Below are 12,746 nucleotides of genomic sequence, written 5' to 3' on the forward strand. Positions count from 1 at the left end.
GTATGTAAATTCGTGGCTCGTTATTTTCAAAGGGAGATTCGCGCTTTCCTGTGTCGGGGGTTATCTAGCACAAACTCTCAGTTTACCTAAACACTGTCAGAGCTGCTAATGGGATAATCATGGAGTAGATAATTGTGGCATGTTATAACAGGCATTTATTCTGTATATTATAGAGACGCTTGTGAAATAAGCATACAGTAAGATTTCAGAGTAGCAGCCGTGTTAGTCTGTATCTGCAAAAAGAAGAACAGGAGTACTTGTGGCACCTTAGAGACTAACAAATTTATTAGAGCATAAGCTTTCGTGGACTACAGCCACTGAGAAGTGGGCTGCAGTCCACGAAAGCTTATGCTCTAATAAATTTGTTAGTCTCTAAGGTGCCACAAGTACTCCTGTTCTTCTTCATACAGTAAGAGTGCTATGGCGAGAGAGTTTAAAGACTGGAGCTTCTGCAGTTATTAACAGTGCATGGTGGGGTTCAGCAACAGACTGTATATTTGAAATGCTTAGCACACTAGGCATTGTTTTAATATACTTTAATAATTCTATAAAGTCTGCTTTTGTATTAATTACAGGAAAAATCTAAACTGGAAAGCAAGTATGAATTTCAGTTCCAATTTCTCAGAGACTGTCCTTGAAAAGGAGAGAATGTGATGTCTGTGGTGCATCAGCTGTCAGTTGGGTGGCTACTGGATCATCTTTCCTTCATCAACAAGGCCGGTTACCAGCTTTGCCCTTCCTGCCAGTGCCCTGCTCCCTCGGCTTCTCATGTTGCTCCTGTTTCTTCCACCCCTTGTACAGAGGATATTGTTGCTCCTTCCACCGTTGATACTACTTACTCTACTGGAGCTGCAGTAGAGAGAACAGGGGCAACACTAAAGAAAAAATATGTGTTTCGGGAAGAGTTCTTTCATGTTTTTAAGCCCCATATAGTTTCAGCTCCCCAACAGAAGCCCGAGCAAGAAAGCTCTGATGCTGGCCCAAGGGAGGGGAAGGACAGTGGCAATGGAACAGAGCAGCACGAAGGAGCCAAGAACAGTGATGGGGATTCCATTGGCAGTGCTAGGAAGGTATGGTCTACAGAAAAAAAAAAAGACCATTAATAAAATAACTATGCATCTACCATAACAACTTCTTGAAAATTGTCTTGCTACTTCCTGAAATAATTTAAAGCACAAATTGTTGGGGGGGGGAGGGGCAAGGAGGAAGCATATCCACAGCAAATTTCAAAATGTGAACGAGGTCTACACTTAAAAATTGTGTGGAAACCGAAGCCTTTGCTAGATACTCACAAGGATTTACCCGGCTCCTTAACAAGATGATGTTGGGACCTTGTAGCTCATGACCCCATTTTCAAGCCATCTGTCCTATATCGTTTAGCATGCATCTGCTAAACACTTATGGTCTGAATTTTCAGAAGTGCTGAGCTGACTTCAGTGTGAGTTGCTCAGTCCCTCTGAAAATTAGTAGATGCCTGCCCAGCAAGCTTAGAAATGACTTTTTAATTGCTTGTTTTTGATTTCTAATGTTTTCTAACTTCTTGAGGGAGAATTAGCCACATACAGAGTTGGAATTTTTGTGTTCTGCTATTTTAAAATTATTTTTACCCCTCCCCCCAAATAATTACTCCACTCTAAAATAAATCTGTGGCCAGATGTTTAGATGGTGTAAATTCACTGATTTAAGTGGAGCCATGTTGATATCTGATATCCTCTATTTTTTTCTTCTAAATAACATTTCTAAAATGGCTGGGTGGTTTCTACTCAAACTTTTTAAAAAGAGTACCTTTGGCTGAAATCCATCATGAATCATTTCAGCCCAAAAGAGCAGTGTTAGGAAAGAGAGACTGAAAAGAAAGATTTGTAATGGAACTTTAGATGCTTAGGTAACCTTACAGTAGTGATGTTCTGTAAAAAATAACTTTGGACTCCGTGTTAGACTCTGAATGACTCCTTGGTTAAACTTGCTCAATTTACAAATAACTGGTGTGTCTATTTTTTTAACAACTATTTTTTACAAACTTAGTCTCGGATCTGCGAGTCAAGTTGTTGAGGTTTTGTTTGTGTTTTGGCTAACGCCTAACCATCAATAACAAAGCTGCAAGTGAAACTTCATAATTTTGTTGATTATATGTAAGCCTGAAAAGAATGCAACTCACTACTGATTTTAAATTAATAAAACTCTTTGTTAGTCAAAGAAACAGCTATACCTATGAAAATGCTCTTGATGCAATTATGTTGTTTAGGAAGCACCTTTCATTACACACTCAGTTTTCTGACTCTACTACACCTTTTACAGCATTTGTTGGCATGTTTGCTATTCTATATTGAATCTGTTACACTCTGAGTGGGCCTGGATATGCAGTATGTCCATTGGAGTAACTGAATAGGTTTAGGATGTATACAGTAGAATCTCAGAGTTATGAACACCAGAGTTACAAACTGACCAGTCAGCTACACACCTTATTTGGAACTAGAAGTATGCAGTCAGGCGGCAGCAGAGACCAAAAAAATAAAATGGCAAATCAGTACCTTACTGTGTTTAACGTAAACTACTAAAAAACAAAGGAAAAGTTTTGTTTCTGTGCCTGTTTCATTTACATTAAGATGGTTAAAAGCAGAATTTTTTTCTGCATAGTAAAGTTTCAAAGCTGTATTAAGTCAATGCTCAGTTTTGAAACTTTTGAAAGAACAACCATAATGTTTTGTTCAGAGTTACAAACATTTCAGAGTTACGACCAACCTCCATTCCCAAGGTGTTCGTAACTCTGAGGTTCTACTGTATATATTAAAGTCTCTTCATGTTGTATTATTGAAAATTTAATGAAGATGGGGAAAATGATGGATCTCTGGACTTTGTCAATTGTTATTGCACTTTATTTATTGACCCCAAAAAATAAAAACTTGTATATATTTTTTCACTTTAGTTGCAAATAGTGTTTTACTACTGCAGGACTATACTTACACTTTTCACAAGACTGTATTTAAAGAACATTTATTTGCCAAGGATGATTAAGTAGTTCTGAGGGTTATTTTTTTAAATTAACATGGTAAGGGTGGGTAAATATATTTTGTGCCTGGGCTTGAAAATTTTCATGACAATTTTGCTGATGTGTTGCATGTAGCGTTCGTTGAAATACAGAAATATGAGGTGCGTCTGTTCCCTTTAAATTTTGTGTATATGATGTATGGGCTAAATCAATGTATGGGCTGTATCTTTCTGGAGTTAGGTGACACTTTCTTGTTGGCAATAGCCTGGGCTTGGCAACCAAAGATTTCATAGCATTTTCATCTGGAGACAGAAAAACTAAGCAGAGAAGATTAGCGTTAATATGAGCTGTGAAGTGGCATATTATTGAATAGCACTGGCAAACTGGCTGATACAGGCTCTTACAGCACAGATTTCCGTATATACTTGTTCATAAGTCGAATTTTTTTAGTACAAAAGGGAAGCACCAGAGAAGGGGGTCGGCTTATGAACGGGTATAGAGAGGGAGAGGTGGGACACAGCCCGTCCCCCCAACAGAGGAAGCAAGGAGAGGCAGCACAGCCAGAAGGGAAGAGGCGGGGCCAGTGTCTCTGCTTCTTGCCACGCTGCTCTCCCCCCAGCCTCTGAAGCAGCTGCCCCGCCCCCCAGAGCAGGCTGTGGCTGCACTGCCCGGCCCGCCAGAGCTTGCTGTGGTCGTGCCGCCCAGCCCGCTGGAACATACTGCAGCTGCACCGCCCAGTCTGGCCCTCCAGAGCAGGCTGCGGCCGCAGGGAGCAGCTTCAGCCAGGCCAGAGACCTCCTCCCCAGATAAGCTGGGAAGTGATGGGATGAGGAGAGTGTGGGGGTCCTGAGCTAGGGGTGGGGTCATGTGGGGGATGGTCACAGGGGTTACTCCCCTGACTTCCAGCTTCTCCACCCCCCCCCCCCCCCCAAATTCTCTACCAGTTGCTGTCCCGGCCCGTCTGGGTAAGCAGCTGGTGCACCGGGACACTTTGTTTACTTAGGTTTACCTCCGTGCTTGCAGACACTCGAGGTAAACAAACCATCTTGGCCCACCAGCAGCTTATCCTGATGGCCCGGGAGCCAAAGTTTGCTGACCCCTGAATTATAGGGTCAGCTGATGAACGGGTTATAAAAATTTTCAATTTTTACTTATCCATCTTGGGGGGATCGGCTTATAAACGAACCGGCTTATGATCGAGTATATATGGTATTTTAAAATGACTGTGGCACCATCAGAAGCTGACTATGACAAAAGACTTAAGTTCATAAAAAGGGTATGGCAAATTGTTACAAGCTCTGAAGGCACGTATATGTTTCTCTAGCATATTTTTGCCATGTAGTAACACAGCTGATATTTTTTTTCCCCATATTTTGTTCACTGCAGAAACGTAAAAGAAAGTGTAGTGTGTTCAACCAAGGTGAACTGGATGCTTTAGAATACCATACAAAGGTAAGCCTGAGCAATAGTATGTAACAATGACAAGTGTACAGTATGTATCTGTAGGTAATTTATGAATATAAACTCTCTGAAACTATTCCAAAATATATGGAGCATGAGTCTTGTAATTTCAGTTCATTACAGCTAGAGCAATATTTGGTTTCACCAGTCCCCAAGTGGAGGACTCAATACTGGGACTATTTTAAGTGTGTGTGTGTTTTTTGTATAAAAATTAAACTGCAGCTGAGAAATTTCAAAGAGCTAGAAACTGGTTTCACATAATACCTTTAATATTCTAGGTAGCTGAACATCCTTGAGTAAGCATCGAGTTAGCTAGCTAGGCAATGTCTGCAAGAAAATGGTACAGATGCTGGTTTTGAGCCTTGGCAGTATAAACAGTTCTAATGATGTGTATATTGGATGCCGAACTGAGATTATTCCCCAGTTCTTTTATAAAGATGCTCTGCTGTGTCACATCCACTGGAGGGGGGGCAGAATTACCCGTTCTTTAACCTCTTATATAGTATCCTGTTTGCTACAGTAAAGTGTTAGGAATGAGTTAGAGCCCATGTCTTGATGTGGGTTTGAAGCCATGACCTTTGGAGGTATGATCACTACCAGCTGAGACGTACTGATGGAATCTAAAAATTGAATCTCTGGACAAATGAGCCTTTCTGAACACTTTTATTTATCAATTTGTTTGGAAAATGTGTCATATAATGTAGCAAGAAAGTCTTAGACAAGATCAAATTAGTCTGCTGTACAGTTTATTTGTAACAGACGAGTTATGTAAAAATGACTAATTAGGGTTGGCATGGAAGCATGATGGGATGCGAATAATAGGAATTTTTATTTTTATGGTGACTAGTTTGGTGATGATAAAATTTTAAATTTTATTTTCTTCCTTTTAGTCCTTTCTGGAGTAACAGTGGTAGAAATGGAGAATTAGCGTAGCTTGGAGAAAGGACAAACCGTTTCAGAACTTCATAATCGCTCAGTGACCAAATCCCCATTCATTTCGAAACTCTTCCTCTGGCACCTTTTTGGTTGCTCACTGGTAGAGTGGCTTACAATGCTAGCCTTTCCCTTCTGGTGAATTCTGCGCATGTTTTAATTAATAGAATTTAATGTTCTTATTCTAGTACATATTTGTTCATATCACAAAACTACAAAGTTGGGATAATTGATTCCTCCACTGCTTTACTTGATAGCAGTTTTTTCCCATCATGTCAAGTAACATGCCGCTGGTTTAAATCATCATTGCTCCATTGACTTTTGTCTCTGATCTCTGTTCTGCTTACAGTTGTCTTTAATCTGGTACTCTCAGATTTCTACCTTCCTGACTTTTGATTTCTGCCACCTGAGGATTTGCCCATGATATTTCCAAAATTTTTCTTGCTCTACTTTTTGAAACTTTATAGTTTATATGTAATTTTTTTAACATTTGTAAAATGATTTGAGCATTTAAACATGTCAGTCATGTACATGGAAAATTATTATTGTTGAAATGTGAAGTTACTTAAATGTAGCTTTTTTTTAAAAAAAAAAATTGTGCTGCTCTTCTTCCAAGGTGAGTTGGCTTGGGAGGATGTGTGAGAGAGTTTAATTTCCTTTTTTGAGTAGGAACTTAGTCTTGACATTTCATTTATAAGAGTAGAAATGCACAGTAAAGTGATGGTTTATGTTCTAGCCAACACTGAATCTAATTCATGTAATAATTTGTTGACTGTAAAAAGCAAGAAAAATGTTATATAAATGTAAGTTTCCTCAGTTTTTTGATTCAAACAAGATCTATATCACTTATAGACTGCAAAATAATTTATTACTAACAAACAAAAATCAGAGTTGTAAAAGATTAGTTTGTGTAGTTTTAAAAGTAGATAAAATATATTGAAAGAATTATCAAACACAGTTTTGATGGGGAGAATAACTTTATATTGGCAACAGGATGGGAGAGAAGACATTTGGTGCCAAATGGATTCATATTTTTTATACATGATCACATTGCTAGAAATATATGTTTTTTAGATTACATTTGTAGCAAGTATACACTGATCCTATGGTTAAACATTGGCCCTTTCATATGACATAATTAAAAAATAAACCGGATGCAAAAAGCAATAGATTTTTAAGGCATCAATGCAGGAATGCACTTATGCACATGCTTATGTGTTTCCTGAATAGTAATGCTTTCCTCAATTGAGAGGTGTGTTTGCATTCGTTTCTCCTGATAGTGGTGGTAATCACTGTATTAATTTTTATTTTTCCCTTGAAATTGTATTTTAAAATATTAAGATATATAATCTCTATATTACATCACAATATTTTTATAGGATTCCCATTGTATACTCCAACCAAACATTGTGATCTGTTTATACAGGTGACATCTCCTATCTACAGATCTCAGAATGCTTTAAACTTTGGTTATCTTTATTATTTATAATATAATAGGATCTAGGGGTCTCAGTCAGATTAGGGGTTCAGTATGCTGGGTGCTATACAAATGCATTGCTCCAAATTGCTTACAGTTTAAGACCCTGATTCTGAAAAGACTTGTGCACCTACTTCATGAACTGAATTCAATGAGATCACTGTTTGTGAAGTTAAATGTATGTTTAGCACTTTGCAAGATTGGGGTTAAATAAAAACAATGCACGAGGGAGTGAGAAAGATGGACAAGTGATAAAATCTCTTGGTTGCCTGTATTAGTTATGTGTACAACTTTGGGTTTTTTTAATGAAGGTGTAAACAAACAGTAGCTATTAATGAAACACTTGTAATCTCTGCTAACCTCCTTTTAAACCATTAGAAAATTAAGCTTTGCATTTAGAACAGTAAAAGCTAACTTCCCCAGGTTGTTCCTCTCCATGGGATGAGAAGTCAGTACAAATTGTTTTAGCATTTATTCATAGCTGTTGCAGTTTCTCTGTTCCTACATTTAAAAATTTTTTTTTTTTTTATAGGAACCCCTGGTACATTCATTGGTATTCCTGAATGTGTGTATGTTAAGACCATGAAGGCTATAATTATATTCCAATATTGCCAACCCCAGGCATTCAAAAATATTGAGATTGACTTACTCATGAGATTTTAAAAATAATAAATGTGGTGTTCTTATTTGCCTTCTCATGTTTGATCCTTTAAAAGTTCATTGTAACCATAAAGACTAGAAATTTACTTTAAAAAAAATTTAAGATTCCCACATAATCTCATGATTCCAGGAGCTGGAGCTTTAAAAACAATAATAAATATTGTAAGATTCATGATAGTTGGCAACACTGATAAATGGACAGTATTCTTTGGTTTATAATTGAAAATAGTGAGGTCATGATGATGATGGATGCAGGGAGTAATTTAGGCTCGGAATCGTTGATGAGATGTGCATAACCAGATTCTCAATTAAAGTCCCTGGGATTCTGTGCATGTTCAAGGAACTGCCTGCATGAAAGACTTCCAGGATCAGGGCCTAAGAGGGTGTCATTTAGATGGTCACTAAAAACAAGTTATAATAATTTGACTCACTAATTTTTTTATCATTCTGAGTTTAATGCATAAAATATGTTGTTTTTAAAGTGAGTTTAAGGTTCTGGAAAGATACCATATTAAAATTCCTGGATACTGACATCCTCAGTTTTCCTGATTGTAAATTTGTTTGTCTCTATACGAGTCCTGATGATAACCTGCAGATTCGCAATGTAGCAAATATATATGAAATTTCTGTTTAATTCTCCAGAGATCTCAACCAGACATTTCAAAGATCCTTTCCCTCTCCTTTGTATGTCTTATTACTGTACAGATCAGGGGTCTGATATTGGAAGGCACCAGGTGTTTAATCAAAGAAGGACTCAAAAGTGGTTTTCTTCACCCCATTTCTGCAAAACAAAGTAGCGTCAAGAATGTTATTACAGGACATGTTGGCTGTGGGATGGCTGAATTATGTGAAATGGCAAAACATTTTCCTTCTGTGAATGAAAATGACCATCGATCTGCACAAATTATAGATGAGGAAACATCCATTCCAGAGCAGGATCTGCTTTCATGCGTTACAGAGAACAATACAGACTATGCAAAGATAATAAATTTAATGGGACAGAAGTACCTGGTGCCGCCAAAAAGCAGTTTCCTTTTATCTGATATTTCCTGTATGCAACCACTTCTGAATTGTAAGTATCTTTACTCATTAAAATTTCCTCTTTTTGTCAGTAGCCCATCGATCTGCTCGCTGATGGAACATGTTGTCTGTTAAGCCACAGAGCCACTTCTCAAGTAATCATCTTGACATTGGACTTCAATGTAGATTGAAGTATTGGTAGTAGGGAACACACTAGCAAGCTGCTGCCATAAGAAGTTTGAGAATGAGCTATTCTTCATGCAGATCGGCCAGGATTTTCAAAGAAGCATATGGGAGTTAGTTGCCCAATTTTGTGAGAGGTATCTAAATCTCTTAAGCTCCTTTGAAAATCTCATCTGCCGTGTATTGTGTGAAACTCAATAGACTAATGCTTTTTTAATTAGCTAAGCACTTTATTTCTGAGCTTTCCCCAATAATCCATTTAATGAATTTGTGTTGTTTACTCATTTGAATAATTTATAACTACAATATGATAAGGTATTTAAGAAGAGAGAAATAATTTTTTTCCCAGCATTAACTCCTTCATGTGTAGTACCAAAAGAACAAATTACTTAGGCTGTAACCAATAATCTGTGACTTGATAGTTACTTTTATTTCCCACTCTCCAATATTCCATTTTAAAATTAAAAAGAAATCACCCATGTTTTGATAAGAAAGACATGCAAGCTGTGGAATTTAACCTAACAATTACAGTTCTCCCCTGACAAATTAGGAGTTCAAGCTGTATGTCTGTTGAGCAAAATGGCTTACTACATTGAGGTACATGAAAGAATAAGAAAACATTTTGTATTTTCTAAATCAGACCTCAAATTACTGCTGCACATTTAACACCATTTGGATCCTCTCAATCAGAGATCAGATAGGATTTAACCTTCTCTTGAATTTCCTGATCTAACATGATGGCATGGCCTCAGGTATTTTCCTGTAACCCTTACTCCCAAAAGTAGCTATTTCTACTATTTCCAAAGAATTGGCAAATTCTGTCCAGATTCAGGATACCTCCCTCAGTTCAGTAGTTGATATCTGAATAGAAACCATGATCTGGAAATCATAGAAGTGTAGGGCTAGAAGGGACCTAGAGAGATCATCTAGTCCATCCCCTTGCACGGAAGCAGGACCAAGTATAGACCATTCCTGACAGGTGTTTGTCTAACCCAGGGGTGGGCAAACTTTTTGGCCTGAGGGCCACATATGGGTATGGAAATTGTGTGGCAGGCCATGAATGCTCACGAAATTGGGGATCAGGGTGCGGCGACACCCTCACAAGACCTAACCAGATCAGCCACACCATCACCGGTTCATTCACCTGCACGTCCACCAATGTAATATACGCCATCATATGCTAGCAATGCCCCTCTGCTATGTACATCGGCCAAACTGGACAGTCCCTACGTAAAAGGATAAATGGGCACAAATCAGATATTAGGAATGGCAATATACAAAAACCTGTAGGAGAACACTTCAATCTCCCAGACACACAATAGCAGATTTAAAGGTAGATATCCTGCAGCAAAAAAACTTCAGGACCAGACTTCAAAGAGAAACTGCTGAGCTTCAGTTCATCTGCAAATTTGACACCATCAGCTCAGGATTAAACAAAGACTGTGAATAGCTAGCCAATACAAAAGCAGTTTCTCCTCCCTTGGTGTTCACACCTCAACTGCTAGAAGAGGGCCTCATCCTCCCTGATTGAACTAACCTCGTCATCTCTAGCCTGACTCACTCTTGCTTGCATATTTATACCTGCCTCTGGAAATTTCCACTACATGCATCCAACGAAGTGGGTATTCACCCACAAAAGCTCATGCTCATATACGTCTGTTAGTCTATAAGGTGCTACAGGACTCTTTGCTGCTTTTATAGATCCAGACTAACACGGCTACCCCTCTGATAAGTAGTAGTAGTTTACAATACACCTGTAACCAACATGACATAACATAGCAGAGTCCGAGTGTGGCCTAAAACCATCTCTAACTGATCAGCCATTTAAACATCATTAATGTCTGACCCAGTGAACCATCATAACAGAAACATATCTTAGTCTGACACATTTATCAGTTTTTGTTAATTTCCTCAAAATGATAGTTATCATATTGTGGTAAGTTGAAGCATTTTAGTTAATTATTTTTAAAAGCAAAATAGAATATCGCCCCTCTGCCGCACAGTCTAGTCTTCTGGTCTCTGTAATTAGGTTGCTTACACTTTGTGGAACAATTTTAGCTTTTGTTTTAAAACTAGTCTTTCAATTTTACTTTCTTTCTAGATAAGAATAAATATGATGTAATTGTGATAGATCCACCATGGCAGAACAAGTCTGTTAAAAGAAGTAACCGGTAACTTTTTTGTAAATTTATATATTTCCTGTTTTGTTTTTTTTTGTTTTTTTTTTTTTTTAAATCCGCCAAACCCCACATTTGATTTTGTTCACGTGCTAGTGCAGCATTCCTGCAAAGTTCTGATTATGTGTTTGTTTTTGTTTTTTTTACCTCCACACAGATGCAGTTGATAATGCAATCCAACACATTGATAACTGCTAGCTTTGGCCCCAATCTTGCAAACACTTTGACACTTACCTAACCTGAAGCATATTCGTATGTGAGTAATCTCATGGATTTCATTGAGACTAGTCAAATGCTTCAAATTAAGCATGTGCCAAAGGGCTTATAGGATTGGCACTTAAATTACTTTCCAGGAGAGCTTGAAGCCAATTTTATTGCAAAGCCCCAATCCTGCAAATACTTACGCATGTGCTCAATTTTAATACCATGAGTAATACCGTTTATTTCAAAGGAAAGTGCGTACACAAGTGTTTGCAGGACTGGGGCCCAATTTGGAAACTTCCGAATTTTTTTGTTGGAGGTTTGATTCTCTGCTTGATCAGTAGAAGTAGAAAATTTAATAATACAGTATTGAAATTCTCAGGCACAATGGAGTCAGCTGCTGAGAACTCTAGTTTGCAAAGTCATTACATTAGAATTTATGGGCCTGTTTCTTTTGTTCTTTTGTTTGTGTGAGTGTGTGTGTGTGTGTATATATATATATATGTGTGTATATATATATGTGTGTGTGTATATATATATATATATATATATATATATATATATATATATATGTGTATATATATATGTGTGTATATATATATGTGTGTGTGTATATATATATATATATATATATATATATATATATATATATATATATATATATATATATATATATATATATATATATATATATAAACTTAAATATGAGTCAAGAGTGACATCCAGTGGCCAAATATGTTGAATGCTTACAAAAAAAACCCACACATATGGATTATATAGATGTGTGTGTGTGTGTGTGTGTGTGTGTGTGTGTGTGTGTGTGTGTGTGTGTGTGTGTATTATTTTTTATATATATATATCCATATGTGTGTGGTTTTCTGTAAGCATCCAACATATTTGGCCACTGGATGTCACTCTTGACTCATATTTAAGTTTATTTAACTGTGTGGTTTTATTTGTATTCAGGAAATGGTTCTTAAAGAAGAATGTCAGAGTTGGGGCTTTATATAGCCCCTTTCACTGTTATGGTTTTTTATACTAGTTTTGTATTTGCTAATACGCTTTCTGAATATACCGAGGTACAGATACAGCCACTTGTCTTCATGGCAAATCAAGCAAATTCCCATACCATCGCTAGCTGCTCCAAATTGTCTTGTGGTCACATGGGTGACCAATAGACAGAAGCACCTACGTTTTGTTAAGGATGAACTTTATCCTTATTGGTCTGTGAAGACTCTTGCTGAGTGGCACTGGGTGAAAGTAAGTTATGAATCTCTTTGCTTTTGGTGGGTGGGCCATGCAACATGGTGCTTTTCTGCATATTTCAGTAATTTCTCTGTCCCTTAGTGTTTTTTGTATTTAAAGGTCATTACTACTTCACTGGGATGCAGTAATTTTATATCTTCATTATGTATTGGGCGGGGGGGAGATTAATAATAACTAATACAAAAATGTAGCTGTTGTATACCAAGTCACATGCAAAATTTATTTCTCATTTCTTTTTGTCAGATTACCAGATCTGGAGAATTTGTATTTCCATTAGATTCTTCCCACAAAAAACCCTATGAAGTTCTTGTGTTGGGGAGAGTTCAAGGAAGTATAAATTTGCCATTAAGGTAGGAGAGACTATTTTTAGTAAGTATTT

The 12,746-nt window shown here is 37.3% G+C and overlaps 1 protein-coding gene across 19 annotated transcripts in view; it reads left to right on the plus strand.

The window, feature by feature from the left end:
• The window catches only part of METTL4 (methyltransferase 4, N6-adenosine), a 42,776-nt gene that overhangs the window by 763 nt on the left and 29,267 nt on the right, over positions 1–12,746 (plus strand). For 16 of the 19 annotated variants that reach the window (XM_024111512.3, XM_024111507.3, XM_042854799.2 and 13 more), the window contains exons 2-7: positions 576–1,070; positions 4,376–4,441; positions 8,226–8,592; positions 10,825–10,894; positions 12,187–12,361; positions 12,611–12,717. In XM_024111512.3, coding sequence (XP_023967280.2) covers positions 654–1,070; positions 4,376–4,441; positions 8,226–8,592; positions 10,825–10,894; positions 12,187–12,361; positions 12,611–12,717 — 1,202 coding nt within the window. In that variant the 5' untranslated portion in view covers positions 576–653. Of the gene's footprint in view, positions 1–553; positions 1,071–4,375; positions 4,442–8,225; positions 8,593–10,824; positions 10,895–12,186; positions 12,362–12,610; positions 12,718–12,746 lie in introns of all 19 variants that reach the window. The other 3 variants (XM_024111510.3, XM_065585330.1, XM_065585335.1) reach the window with 1 other exon arrangement.

This window comes from Chrysemys picta, chromosome 2, assembly GCF_011386835.1.
Source record: "Chrysemys picta bellii isolate R12L10 chromosome 2, ASM1138683v2, whole genome shotgun sequence".
Classification (NCBI taxonomy): domain Eukaryota; kingdom Metazoa; phylum Chordata; order Testudines; family Emydidae; genus Chrysemys; species Chrysemys picta.